The 15,431-nt window shown below is 43.1% G+C and overlaps 1 protein-coding gene across 7 annotated transcripts in view; it reads left to right on the forward strand.

Moving 5' to 3' along the window:
• Positions 1-15,431, forward strand: part of LAMA2 (laminin subunit alpha 2) — a 380,508-nt gene that overhangs the window by 273,195 nt on the left and 91,882 nt on the right. For 5 of the 7 annotated variants that reach the window (XM_080999463.1, XM_080999467.1, XM_080999464.1 and 2 more), the window contains 4 exons: positions 4,164-4,298; positions 5,394-5,518; positions 9,700-9,786; positions 11,827-12,020. In XM_080999463.1, the coding sequence (XP_080855589.1) occupies positions 4,164-4,298; positions 5,394-5,518; positions 9,700-9,786; positions 11,827-12,020 (541 nt within the window). The remainder of the gene's footprint in view (positions 1-4,163; positions 4,299-5,393; positions 5,519-9,699; positions 9,787-11,826; positions 12,021-15,431) is intronic. The other 2 variants (XM_080999466.1, XM_080999469.1) reach the window with 1 other exon arrangement.

The following is a 15,431-nucleotide window of genomic DNA, read 5'->3' on the forward strand; positions in this document are numbered from 1 at the left end:
CGCTTCGCTGCTTTGCCCAGAGTGCTTTTAAATGCGGGCGGTGGTGAGGGAATCCCTTGGCCCCCCGCCGGACTTCCCGAAGCTCTTTTGAAGTCCGGCGGGGGTCCAAGGGATTCCTTCCCAGCCGCCTGCGTTTAAAAGCACTCCGGGTGCCGCCCGCGTTTAAAAACACTTCTGAAGGCTGGCGGTGGGAAGAAAAGCCGTTCTCCCCCCGCCTGCCTACAGAAGAGGTTCGAGGAAAGAGGCGAAGGAGAGCTGCCCCTTCACCTCTGTCCCCGGAGCTTGCCGTTCTCCCCCGGCCTGCCTTCAGAAGAGGTCCGGGGACAGACTGTCCCCGGACCTGGTCTGAAGGCAGTCTCCATAGGAACGCATTAATTGATTTTCAATGCATTCCTATGGGAAACCATGCTTCGCAAGACAAAAAACTCGCAAGAAGAAAAAACTCGTGGAACGAATTAATTTCGTCTTGCGAGGCACCACTGTATTTATTCATATCCGATGTCAAGGGTATAATTTCTAAAGTTACTGGCACTTTTAAAACATTCTATTATGGTGCTTTTTTTTGATAACTACAGTTCACAGAATTCAGGAATATATAGTGAAGAACAAATTCTTCATGTGTTACTATTCATCTCAATTAGAATTTTCCCCAAACCTTGATGATGCCAAATGAGCAGAAGGTATGTTCAGTTGGCAGCTTTAACATTCCAAATCTTCCAAATCCAAAGTGAATGTAAAAGATCTTAAATGATGTGCTGAATCCTTTAAAAGTAATGGGTTGAATCCAGACTTGAACATGCTGAAATCAATTGAAGTCCATTGAAATCAACAAGACTTAAGTTAATGTAGGGAATGTGAATTGAAACTCCTTCCATCAGCCAAAGGGCCAAAAACATGTGATGTTAGTCATGTAGCTGCTCCTTTCAGTGTGGGGTTGTTTATTTGACAAATTGCCAGAGCAGAAGCTTTAATCAGGATCTTGGTGTGTGGGGTTAAGGGACCTTGAATGCTTTTCCCACCCCTGTTGTGGACATGATATAAACAGGATTTTTTTGGCATTGCAGAATATAGGTGCAGGGGACCTAAAGTAGATTCAGCCAAGAGTGGAGGACAAAGGGTTAAAAACTACCCCACCACTACAGAGCTGGGATCCTGATCCAGACAGAGTCCCAATCCCATACTGCAGGCAGGCAGGCAAGCAGGAAGGAAAGAAGGAAGGAAGGCTGGCTGGCTCCTTGCAGATTTTTGTGATCTATGTAGTTTGGCCCCAAGTCTGCTGGAAATAGTTTTTCAGTGCACGAACTCTGTCCTGAAATGCCTCAGGAATGGAGTAGAAGTGCATGCATGAGACTTCTGTCACACTTTAGACTGCATGTCCGTTTTAACCTTTATAATGATTCTAGTTCTTTTTTGCCAAATGCATCCTGAACTATATTGTTCTACAGGATCAATAGAAATAATGTAGAAAGCCCATGCTACTTGTGGAGGGCTTATAGTATATTTTTCACTGACCATATGAGCTGGACCATATGTGTTTTGTAATTTATACGAGGAACATACACTCCAGCTATTCAAATAATAGCTGAACAAGCACTTTCACCAACCTGCCATGCTTCAGAGAAGCTGTCTCCCCTTTTCTAAAGAACATGGTTATTTCTTCATTTGTTTAGTTTTTTAAAGTAAGAATAGATTTAAAAAAAAAAAAAGTTGCAGAACTGTGGCAGGAGGGATAGAGGTGTGCTGGTGTCAGTTTATGAGGTGGTTCCATAGAAGACTGCTGGCTCCGCTGCTAAGTGAACCTGACAGGCTTACCTGCATTGCCACCATGCTGTGTTAAAGATATGTGGGCTACTACTTACTGTAGGTTGTGGGAAGGCATCATTTTCCACTCTGCCCTGTATTCCTTGCACACAGCACTGTCTCTGTTCTACTGCAGTTCATCTTCTTCCAAAAACTAGGTTATTATTCTTGCTATCTGCTGTAGTGAAATTATGTAATTTGTATAATTATATAACTTACATAATGATGTTGTCATTACGTTACTCCACCCCATTCATTTCAATGCGAAGGTGTCACAGTGTAAATTAGGGGGAAAGGTAATCAATAATGCATCATTTGCGAAATGAAAGCAACTAAAACAATGAATACAGATCTTATTCACTGCATTGATTTCCTTTCTAGACATGGGACAAATAAGCTAACATCAGCAATTTCTGTTCCTGTTTCCATTTTTGTCTGAACTCTCCAACATCCCTACTTACTACTTCAGCAAAACTATGCAGCTGTATGTCTGCTAAGTGAGTTTCAGCAGTGCAGCAGCCATAGTTCTGAGTTAGCAGCTGCCATGTCTCTGCCACCGTCTCATGATACTGTACACCAGGAGTGCATGTTTACTCAGAAACAAGTCCCATTGTATTCAGTCATTCTGAATGAGGATTAGTTCATAGCACTGGAAACTTAATGTTCCAATCAGTCTTGGTGCTACGAAAATGCTAAGCTGTAAGCCTAAACCGAGAATAACTGAAACAAAGTATTGGGAAAGCTCAAAGGTGAAGGCCCTCTAAGTGTGATGAGTCCCAAGACACAACTAGCAACATAGGAACATAGGAAACTGCTTGTGAGGCACACCACTGGTTCTTCTGACTAGCAGTGGCTTTTGGGGGCTTTCTATAACCATGCTAGGGACGTGGGTGGCGCTGTGGGTTAAACCACAGAGCCTAGGACTTGCCGATCAGAAGGTTGGCGGTTCGAATCCCCGCGATGGGGTGCTCGGTCCCTGCTCCTGCCAACCTAGCAGTTTGAAAGCATGTCAGAGTGCAAGTAGATAAATAGGTACTGCTCCGGCAAGAAGGTAAACGGCGTTTCCGTGTGCTGCTCTGGTTCTCCAGAAGCGGCTTAGTCATGCTGGCCACAGGACCCGGAAGCTGTACGCCGGCTCCCTCGGCCAATAAAGCGAGATGAGCGGTGCAACTCCAGAGTCGGTCATGAGTGGACCTAATGGTCAGGGGTCCCTTTACCCTTTACCTATAACCATGCTGTTTAGAGGATCCAGAAGTATCTGGAGGGTCTCAGCTTCCCCGTCTCTGATCTGCATTGTCCAGCAGTAGGTCTTTCAGACAGTGTCCTTCCACCGCCAATCCTGCTTAAAGATGCTGGGATTGAACCTCTGCATTCATAGCATGTACTGAGCCAAGGCTCTTCCCTAACTTATTGTTGATTTTCAAATTCTGTACTTCTCAGAAGAGCTATAGATGCATTATAACGCTACCATTTTTGTTATCATCATTATTTACTGTTGCTATTTTTATTTTATAAAGCAGTTCTGTAGAACTCTGAAAAGGCAAACTCTGTCCACAGGTTTACAATCTGGTTAAAGATGAGGTGCATTAGGGAATAATAGGAAAGAAAGGAGGGTCAGAAGATGCAGGATTGCTTCTCTTTTTTTGCATCTGTCATCTTTGATGGGAATTTTCAGCATGCTTGCTGATTTTTACTGCTGGGTGAAGAAAATGTACAAGACCGAGATAAATTTTATTTCAAGGACTAATGGTCTCAGGCCATGGTAGCATTTTTATTCTCCTGAATTCTTTATTTTTATGGTCTTTAAATTATACAAGTATAAATAATGTAGCCATGAAGACATATTTTGCTGAGTATCACTGGGCATTTGCTTGTTATCTATCAGCCTGTGTGTAGGCAGATATTAGCTTGTCATCTCAGAAAAACACAGCAAGGACAACGTGAATACAGAGTACTTTTGCTCACTTTGCACAGCCAGTGGTGTGTGTGTGTGTGTGTGTGTGTGTGTGTGTACACAGAGAGAGAGTTCTCTTTCTTAGGAAATAGAGGGAGAGATACATGATGTACAAGGAGGGAGCATCTAAATGAAAGGTTTCTCTAGCTGTAATATGAAAAGCCTAGTATTGTTGCTTTGCAACCCAAGGGATCTGGCAGCAGAGTTTTCAATTAGGATTGGTTCTGTTACTTCTAAAGTGTAGTGTGCATTGTTTGTAAAACAGCTTGAAGCATGCAGTTGGAATGACGAAGAGCAGGTTGCCTGTCAAAGCTAGTGGGAATGGAGATGTGTTTGCAGTCTTATCCAATCCTTCCTATCCAAGCCACAATATAATGGCATTTGGTTTCCTCACTGTGTTTTCTTGCAGACATGCTCCCCAGGTTTCTATAGACTTCCTTCCACATCTGCTGGCAGAAGACCAGGACCGGCGTTTGGTGCCTGTGTTCCATGTCAGTGCCATGGCCATAGTGAAATGTGTGATCCTGAGACCTCAATATGTCAGGTACAACAATTATGCTTTGCCTAGACTGTTTATCAAATTATTTTGTCTTTGTGCAGAGTTCTTTTGCACCATAACAAAACAGCAGCCAGGAGCTAATTTTTTTTTTATTTGTTCAATAAATATGTTGTGCTATATATATACACCAGAGTTTGCAATGGAAAATAAAGTATGAACTACAAACACAAACAGCCAGATGCTGCAGAAACACAACTAGCCACATCTCATTGGCACATGTCTGGAATGTATTCTACATCACTTTGCCATAGTTGATACTACCAACAAGCTTGCCCCACAAGCTGTGGACCAGTTTCTAAACCTAATAGGGCCAATTCTACTGTGTGTGTGTGTGTGTGTGTGTGTGTGTGTGTGTGCGCGCTCGGGTAGCCCATAGGGAACTAGCTGAGAAAAGAAACCCAAAAATAGATGATTACAGGAAACAGTATGGACCAACTTAATAGAAGAACTTCATGTGGTTGGTAGATGTATTTCTGGGAGAGTTGGGTGAGCAGATAAATAATGTGGGGAGAAGACAAGAGTATTGTATGCTGGGATTGATTTCAAATATCTAGCCAGAACTCAAGTGATCTTCACTAGATCTCTAGAGCCAATGCAATTAGAGATGGATGAGCTCACCAGAGCTCCCCTTGGATTATCTTGGAAATGATCCTAGTTCTTCAATAATAAACAAATAAATCAGAAAATCTTGGAATGTTTCCTACACCAAACCGAAACCTGGAGAATTGACCAAGCATAAGCTTTCAACTTTTTAATTCTGTCCTTATTTAATGTAACCCCAGGGGGTTAACACTGTCCCATTAAAGAGGCAGAATTAAAGATTGCAGAGCAAAAGGGGAAGCTTGGAAGGTAACCCCCAACTGATGACCCATGTGGTATAGGGTTCCCTTCTGTCCCCCTCTCACCTCCCCCTCACCCAACACCATTCTGCTTCACTTCATTGTAATAGAGTGAGAAACACAATGCTGGATTAAACAAACCTTAGGTCTATTCCAACCAATATGATATTATGTAATGGTGGTGACGAACAAAAATCTTTTCAAGCTGGTTCTTGAAAATTGTGGTCTCTTTGTTTCGCAGAACTGCCGTCACAACACTAGTGGTGACCACTGTGACAGGTGTGCCCTTGGGTTCTATGGGATTGTTAGAGGATCGCCTAATGACTGCCGGCCTTGTGCATGCCCACTGGCTGTTTCAAGCAACAAGTAAGCCTGCGTTACAAATCTGCCTTAGCTTTAGCCTAGATCTCCCCCAGGGTTCTCCTGGGTCAGTTGTCAGTGATTAGAAAGAATGGTGCATGGAGTCACAATGAATAGTGACTGAACCACCTCTGCTGAATTGTCTTGCTTCAGAAATTGCTTCCTGGCTAATTAGCTATGTAGAAATCCATAAAGGGTGGAAAATGTAATAGTCAACGGATAATGAATGAGCATTATAAAAATTATTCTCACAAGTGAAGCTAGAACGGAGCTTTCAAGTTCAATATAATCACAAGGGAGCCATAGAGAGACTTATGCTCATATTTTGAGCTGCCATAAAAGCATTACAGTACCTCGCTCTGGGCTTTGTAATTTATCGAGTTCTTATTTAATGTTATGTTGGTTTGGGACAACTTGTGAACGATCAAATAATTTAAAGGAGATACTATCATGCTGAATCCATTTGGTAGGGTATGTTATGCTAATGACCTTTCCATCCCATTATTCTTCTGCAAATGTGACTTAAAATGTTATTAATTTTATGCTGAGAGGTCTCTTCTTTTTCTCATCGTCCTTTATGCTGTATCTGATTGTTTTATCTAAAAGACTTGTGCTATGTTGATTTCAGGCTTTAGCAATACTCAACATTTCTTTGCATCCTTTGAAGATCCTGCCTGTTCTTTAACACAATGACCAACAGTTGCATTCATGACAGAGAGCCATCAAACCTCTGTTTAAAAATCTCCAAGGAAGGAGAGTCTATCACTTTCCAAGGGAGTCTGTTCATCCTACTGTTGAACAGATCTCACCATCAGAAAGTTCTTCCTGATGTTTTCTTGGAGCTTGTCAATATATCTCTTAAATTTTGGTGCTCAGAGCTGAACACAGTACTCCAGGTGTGGTCTGACCAAGGCAGAATTGAGTGTCATTGTGACTTCCATTGTTTTGGACACTATACTTCTGTTGATGCAGTCTAGAATAGCATTAGCTTTTTGTGCTGCTGCATCACACTGTTGACTCATGTTCAGCTTGTGGTCTACTAAGATCTTTTTCCCATGTACTACTGGCAATCTGGGTGTCCCCCATCTTAGATTTGTGCAGCTGATTCTTCCTGCCTAAGTGTAGAACCTGACATTTGTCCCTTTTGAAATTCATTTTGTTAGTTTGGACCCAGTTCTCCAGTCTGTTCAGGTCATCTTGCATCTTGACTCTGTGGCATTGGCTAGCCCTCCCAGCTTGGTGTCATCTACAAATCTGATGAGCATCCCCTCAATTCCTTCAGCCAAGTCGTTTATGAAAACAACAAACGTTGTGTTTATTGAGCAACAGTGGGCCCAGGGCAGAACCCTTACAAGGTTATTGTAAGGACTATAAGTAGATAAGGCATGAGAAGTGCTTAAAACATGCACAATATTCTTATTAAAACCAGATTTGGTCGTAAGTCTCTATCAGTTGGAATGAAAGCATCTTAGCTAGCTAGACTGCAGATTGTTGCACGTATCTAATTGTTTATGAAGCAAGGCAGAATACTAAGCTTTGAGTATATTGCTCTTCTACTTTTGCTTCACTGCAGAGGCCACAGTACTAAGAGTCGGTAGGAGTTTAAGTCTTTAAATTTTTAACATGTTTTCCTGTTTCTTTATTCAGCATTCAGTTTTAAATGTGATGAGCTGGTGTGAGTGTAGGGGGAGGGGAATCTCGAGACTGTGACTTGCTTGGCGGGTCTGTTTTCACTGAGTTGAAAATGTGTTGGATAATGAGTTTGTGAGTAGATCAATTTGTTTACATTTTTTGCAAAGGTGTAATTTTATTACTCATTCAAGCACTATTGATTTAATGCGTTATAAGCAAGTTAGAGGAGGATGCTGACTTCACTATAGCTAAGGGGAAGTTTTTGTCTGGGGCTCCAGCTGCCACAGTGGTTTTTTAGCATTGCCTCAGCAAGTGTTGCACAGGTAGTTGCAAATGTTGTGGCACCTGCTTCCGTCAATGCTTTTCCTCTTCTCCCGTTTAATGCATGTTCTACAAACCCTGGGCATATCAGCTTAACATTTCCAACAATCCCACATGCTCCTCAGGGCTTTAAAGTCTGCATGGAGGTTAAATATCATGTCACAAAATTCTTACAATAACCTTGCTTAGCCGGTAAGACAGGCGAAGTACCGAAATGAAGTGTGGCCTATTGATTTCAATGGGGTTCCTCCCAGGAGTGGGAATAGGATTGTAGCCTTGAAACAAGTGGTGAGAGCAGATTCTGTAAGCGGAAAGGCTGAAGCATTTGGATAGTTTTATTATTTGGGGGGTGGGGGTGGAGATGTTGAACAGTTCAATCTTAACTGCATAATTTACACTGGTGCAAGTTACGTAAATTCCGCTGGGTTGCTAGGTCACATGACTGAGCTCCCTGAACAGTCATTTTGTGGGGCTTATGCCACCGTCAATTACACTGGCTTAACTTCTACTAGCTGAACCCCAGCTGAGCTGGGGGGAAAAGGGGCTTAGGCTGGTTTCAGCTTAGCCGGAGGAGGGACTTCCACAGGTGTAGCCTCAGCTCAGCAGGGGAAACCCAAAGTCCACCGAACCCAAACTCTCTCATCCTGGTCGATCTTGGGTTTAGATTGTTAATCTCCAAATAAAAACAGCATGGACTGGAATGACAACTCTGCAGCATTGCCACAGGCCTTCATTTATTAAATGATACTTTAAAAATCTGCTAAAGATCAGAACATGTATCTGAAACACTTTTGGTGTGCATGTATCATCATTTAAGAAATTTGTCTAGTTTTCACTAGCAATTTATTCATTTGCTTGCCAGCTGAGAAGCAGCCACACGTCTACAGTACAAACAGTGTATAAGAGGGTTTAAGCAGGCTAGACATTACCATGAACTCTAAAGTATACATTAAAAACTTCAATAGAAAGTAGTAGTGTTAACCCGCATTATTCTCTCCCTAGCAGACATTCAGTATCTAAAGGCAAGGAAATTGAATTTATGAATATTACTATTCAATGACAAACTTTGACACTGGCCCCTTTGGGTCAGTTCACTCATTCAGACTGTTGGCAGTGAACTTGAATTCCATTCAAATCCATTAAAAAAAAGAGCAGAAAACTACTCTGTAATTCATAACAAAACAATGTAATAACAGCAACAAAAGCAGATCTCTTCTCTCCTCTAGGAGCCATGCCTTTTCCCCACTAGAAAATCATGCACAAGTGTTTCCAGGAGTACAAAAACAATGACATTTACTGAAAATGGGTGTTATGTGACATCCTACCATTAATCCTACCTACAATCCTGTGCATGTTTACTCAGAAGTAAATCCCATTGAATTGAATGTAACTTACTCCCAGGTAAATCATCTGCATAGAATTGTGGCCAAAAGAAAAAAAATTAAAAGCACGTTTTTCTTTTGTAAAAATTCATGCCATCAGACTTTTTATATGCTTATTGTTTATCAAAGAGTAGCTCTTAACATTTACTTGAAGTGCAATCTTACTTGACCACTGCTGCATTTGTAGCCTTGCTGCTTATGTGGATCAGAACAGAAGATGAGGAGAGGCAGAGAAAAACCCTCTTCAGTGCCAGCTCCCAAGCTGGTGCAGCAAAGAGGCCCAGATTAGGGCTGTCGCTGTAATGTGATGGCAGTGGGACTGGCTCAGCATGCCGTGGTCCCTGTACTAGCTCAACCAAAGAAACACCCTGGGCAAGGGGGGTGGGGAAAGTCCCAATTATTATCACTGCAAAGATTCTGCTGGTGGAAGTGCCTTGGTGCTCTCCTCACTAGTTTGGCTATGCCTGTGACAGAGGAGGCAGATTCAGGTAGGGCTCGACAGAGGAAGACTTCTGCCTCATCCATCCCCAGCATGGCAGATTGGGGGTTGCGATTTTTTTGCCCATGATAATTCACATTTAAAGTCACTTTTTCCAAAGCAAACAGCATTTATGGTCAGTTTCTTTCGTTTCGGTTACCAAATGCTATATAATTTTGTCAACTGATGAAACAGGACATTTCCCACTAAGAAAATGTACATTGTGTGATGTGACAAGTCCACATCAAAATCATCACAGCTGCATTTTTAAAATGTGGGAGGGGGGTCCAAAATCACTTGGATGCCTCTCTCTGTACCTGTCATATGTTACATGAAAGAGAGAAAACCTTGTGGTTTTGATTTTCTGCTTTAAGCTTCAGTCCATCATGCGTTGCAGAAGGCGTCAATGATTACCGATGTACTGCTTGCCCACCTGGATATGAAGGACAGTACTGTGAAAGGTAAGGAAAAGTATTGAGCACAAATTATAAAATAAAGATGTAGCAACTAGGAAACAAATGGCAAAAGGTGTGATGGACAAGCAAGCAATAAATGTGTGCTAAATTTGTCTAATCAGAAGAGGCCCATTGTAATGAGGGAATAAATTGCAACCGGGACGTGGGTGGCGCTGTGGTCTAAACCACAGAGCCTCTTGGGCTTGCTGATTGGAAGGTCGGTGGTTCGAATCCCCGCAATGGGGTGAGCTCCCGTTGCTCTGTCCCAGCTCCTGCCAACCTAGCAGTTCGAAAGCATGCCAGTGCAAGTAGATAAATAGGTACCACTGCAGTGGGAAGATAAATGGCATTTCTGTGCGCTCTGGTACTCATCACAGTCCTCTGTGCGCCAGTTTAGTCATGCTGGCCACATGGCCCGGAAAACTGTCTGGACAAACACCGGCTTCCCTGGCCTGAAAGTGAGATGAGTGTCACAACCCCATAGTCGCCTTTGACTGGACTTAACTGTCCAGGCGTCCTTTAACTTTACCTAACTTTTATATGTTTTATTAAATAACTGGATTTGCATTCCTAATTCTCAGATGTGGTTATAATACAATAAGCTTATCTGCCCCCTTGTGACTCTGTGTGTACCATAGAATCAGAGCAGACTGCAGAAAGGTCAGCTGGGCAGTGATCACATATCCCAGCACTTTGGGGTCCTTTATGGGCTGGCAGCAGAGTGCAGCCCCTCCTCACTGGTATGGGGAACCAAAGCAGAAGCTCCAGTACTTCGTGGAAAACAAGGGAGGAGCTGTGAAAGAAAAGCAGGGCCAGGAAAGTGTTACTGAACTTACCCTTGGTTGGCAGAGGGTTGCAGGTAGGACTGAGTAGATGGCCTTCATTCAGGCAGTGAAAAGGCAGGAGAGCAGAAGGTGACCAGCAAGACCTGTATGTTGCTGCTCCTACCAGTGAACAAGGAAGCGCTGTGTCAAACAAGGTGGAGCCAGCAAGACTTGAATAGCGCTCTGCTCTTCATCTTCTGAGTCTGCAGATGTTATCTTCCATAATCTCTTGGAAGATTATCGACAGGTGGTTTTCTGCCACAGTGAGACTGTCTGCCTACGCTTTGCCTTCCCATATCTGATAGAAGTAACCATTTTTCTCCATAGCTGACTGAAAGTCTTACCAGGTTCCTACCTCTCTTTTTGTCAGTTGCCATCCCCTTGTTGAATTTCTGTGATGCAGAATGACTGCAGTGGGCTAGGTTGGATCTTGTTATTGGTAACCCTGGAGATGCCTCCGGATTGTTATGAATTTGCTATTCTTAGGAAGGGCACTTGGGGATTATATGGGGATTGAACAGAACCAGCTAGTGACCTGCTATATCTCCAAGCTATTGGGACCTGTTGCTTCACATCTTGAAGCATTTGATTATTAGGACATGCTAGAACTCCAAGATGAAAAAGTTACTGGGTATTAGTTGCAGGCCTCAAGTAGACTGTGTGGGAGCAAGCCTCCTTTGTAAGCTTATATTGAATAAAATTTCAGTGCAGCCTCTTTTTTCACTGTCAGATTAGCATTCCAAAAGCCATCATTGTTCATTTGTATAATCACATTACTGCATAGCAGTTTGATGGAGGTGTCTGCAATAAAGCTAAATGTTTAACATGATCTTAAGTAGAAAGATAGGACGATATCGACAGAATGAAATTCACAGAAGACAAGAGTTGCTCATAGGAAGAATGAAAAAAGGAGATATGTGACGAAAGAAAGTGCTTTGCTCACTTACGAACCCCCCCCCCTTGCCAATGGCAGCCACCCCTCCCTTTTATACTTTGTCAAAGCCACCCATCACCTGCCTGTGCTACCTGTGCTACCTCACAAGAACCACCACCTCCCTCCAGAACTTGCAAAAGAAAACCCTCCCCCTGGACCTTGCCAAACCTCTCTCTCTTTCTAGATATATATCCATCCTATCCTTCTATGATGATTCCTCCACAGAAACTCATTGACCCCAACTTCATAAAACTAATTTAGTTTTTATTGTATTTTTGCAACTTGTAGGTGTTCACCTGGATACACTGGGAACCCAAGAATTCCTGGTGGATCTTGCCAAGAATGTGAGTGCCATCCATATGGTTCTCTGCCTGTTCCCTGTGATCCTATCACTGGACAGTGCACGTGCAAACCTGGATCTACTGGCTGGAAGTGTGCAGGATGTGAACCCCGGCATGCTCGAGAAGGCATAGCATGTGTTTGTATGTATATTAACAGTACTTCTGGATCTTGGGTGGCTTGTTTTGCTTTTCAGAACGTGAATCGTGTTTTTTCAGAATTTCACTGAGAATAGGCGCTGCCCCTCCAATATCCCTAGAATCATGTCCTTTCTCTATCTTCCATGTCTTGAACTGCTGGTATTGGTGAGACCCAAACACAGAGAGTGGGAAACAGTTCTGCTCACACATGGGGAGGGAACAATAACCTCTGACAGCAGGCTCTTGTGCTTTACAGGGTGCCACTCTGGAAGTTCCTTTGGCCTCTAGGGTGGAGTAAATAGGGAGGTAGTTAGTATTTGAAGGAAGGAGCTTAAAAGCTTCATGTATATGATCAGAACAGAAGATCACACTGGGTTAAACATGGAGCTGCCTTATATCAAAGCTGACCGTTAGACTAGCAGCACATCTTCAGAATTTCACAAGGGGATCCATCCCAGTCCTATAGGAGATTGAACCTGGGTCCATTTGCATGCAAATATGTGGTCAGCTAGGGACACGGGTGGCGCTGTGGGTTAAACCACAGAGCCTAGGACTTGCCGATCAGAAGGTCACCGGTTCAAATCCCCGCGATGGGGTGAGCTCCCGTTGCTCGGTCCCTGCTCCTGCCAACCTAGCAGTTCGAAAGCACGTCAAGTGCAAGTAGATAAATAAGTACCGCTCTGGCAGGAAGGTAAACGGCGTTTCCGTGCGCTGCTCTGGTTCGCCAGAAGCGGCTTAGTCATGCTGGCCACATGACCTGGAAGCTGTACGCCGGCTCCCTCGGCCAGTAAAGTGAGATGAGCGCCGCAACCCCAGAGTCGGTCACGACTGGACCTAATGGTCAGGGGTCCCTTTACCTTTACCTATTATGTGGTCAGCTGCTGAGAAATGAGCTTTCCCCTTGTTTGAATCTCATCCAGCAGAAGGAGTAAGATGGATTTTCAAACCCCACAAAAATATACTTTTTAAAGCTTCCATCATGGTTTTCACAGATCCTTTGACAGATTATATGGGATTTATTTAATTTTTATGTACCCTCCTAAATATTGATCAACTCTGTCATTTTCTGATTAATATTTTCTTGGAACGTTGCCTTCTCCAGCTCCCCTAGTCATGCTGGTTCACACATGCTTATAAAACACAGAGCTGGGTGAAGGAGTACAAGATGTTGAAGGCTGTACACTTTGATAAAAGTATAAAAATAACCACCATTTCAGCACTGACAGCACTGATAGATTTCTCCAGCATCGCTCTTCTGTGTAGATTGCCTTCTCTTTTATCATTGCTTGAATTCTGGTCACTGTGAAATTGATCCTGTATTTCTGCTTTCTGTCCTCAGCATGTGACCAATTTACTCTGATTAGCTACACTTAAGCCTATCAAAATGATAATCAAAAATTACATTGCAGAATCTGCTTTTGGATGGTTAGTCCATTCCCGTCAATGACAAGGACAGTCACAGGTGAAACGTGAATGCAAAAATAGAAAATTGCAATTGAATAAGGACTCATCTGTGATGTTTGCTTAATGTGTTGCTAAAAACACTGGGAACAATTCTGAAGAAGTTAAAACAACGCCTGCTTGGACAGTTAAACCATCACACTATTAGAATAAATGTAAGAAGAGGGCAAGGACCTGCTGATCCTGCTTCCTCTATCACCTCCCCTTTGTCCCATCATCCTCCACACATGGGAGGAGAAGGTCTGGCCTGCTGTAATTCTAAAGCTCTGTGTGGCTTAGAACCCTGATTGTGCAGGTACAACAGGCTTCCTACTTTGTCCTCCAGGCAACAATGGGGGTGGCACTTAATTTTCATGGTTGGCAACATAATTTGCCAAGCATAGAGTTGGCAAAACTGCTTTCTGCAGGGTTCAACTAAGCCAGGCATAGGCAAACTCTGGCCCTCCAGATGTTTGGGACTACAATTCCCATCACCCCAGCTAACAGGACCAGTGGTCAGGGAATGATGGGAATTGTAGTCCCAAGCATCTGGAGGACTGGAGTTTGCCTATGCCTGAACTAAGCATTTGAATCCCCCACAGGTAACTCAGTCACACAGCCAATCCACTGGTCTTGAACTCACTGCCTGTCAGCTGATGGGCAGTGACTGCACCCTACTTCCTGCAAGGGTCAACTGCACAGTCAAATTTGCTGTGGAGAACTTGGTTTGCAGCCTGTCAAGCCGTATCTGTATCTACCCCCTACCTGATAGGGTGTCAGATGTGGGCAGATGAGTGTGGTTTTCAGGAAACAACCTCGCAAGCCAAATTGGGACCCATTTCAGGCCATTCCATTTGGCTGGTGGGCCAGAGGTTCCCAACCCAGCTTAGAAGGCGACCCACGCTCTGAATTCAGTTAGCATTCAGATGACAAGGGCTTGCTAAGGAGTGAGAGGCAGCTTTCTGCCATGATTGAGGTTCTTAGGATTCTGGCCTTGGAGAACACTTTTCTTTTGAAAATGACTGATGAGCTGGGCAAGAGATAGGGCAGTATCCATCTTAAGTGCATTTGCTGGTGCAAGGCCTTCTGGTTACACAACAGAACTACCCCTCTCCTCTCCCCACAAACACTCCCAAAATCTGCCATGGAGGCTTTGAGGGGAAATCCATAACAGCTTCAGGCAGGAGGCATGGGGCGAGAAGAGGGAGCAGAACTTCCATTATGCAACCAAAATTCCTTGCATTAGGACAAGCGTGGGAATCCTTTGGCTGCCCAGAAGTTGCTGAACTACAACTCCCAACAGCCCCAGCAAGCATGGCCAATGGCCAGGGATGGTTGGAATTATAGTTCACCAACATCTGGAGGGCCAAAAATTTTCTACACCTGTGCTATGGGAAGCAATTCATTAGATAATGCACATAAGATTTAGTTTTCTTTGCAAGCTGTTTTTTCTTTTTTAAAAAAAGACTTCCTTGTTTTAACAAACATGCTTTCTTATGAGGCATGTCACATTTAAGGCAACTCTGAGATGTGCTGTATTTGGTAAGTGAAGCAGATTTGTGAGGAAAAGCTTGTGCTTGCTGCTAACTCTTTACTGAAACATTGCATGATTTTTTTTTGTCTTTCATGTGTGCACAGCAGTAATGATCTGGACATAATGCTGCATTTTCTAATAGTGAACACAAATTTATACTGACAGTTTTATATATTAAACCATAGAAATATTTAGTCATGTATAAATTATGTAATTAGAGCCTTGAAACGTTTTCAGTACGTTCCAGGCTGCATATTGGAGTAATATTACTCTGTCTCTTTTACTAAATTGTGGAACTTGCTACATCTTCTCTTTTCAACCCAATTATCTAGCAAGAGGTGTTAATGCATGATGAATGTTCAGTGTGCACGTTATAGGCAACAGTTGCTTGTTCATTCTGAATATTTTCATGTCTTTATAAGCCATTCAGGATTTGTTTT

This window comes from Podarcis pityusensis (genome assembly GCF_964106645.2).
Source record: "Podarcis pityusensis genome assembly, chromosome: 3".
In the NCBI taxonomy this organism is placed as follows: Eukaryota; Metazoa; Chordata; class Lepidosauria; order Squamata; family Lacertidae; genus Podarcis; species Podarcis pityusensis.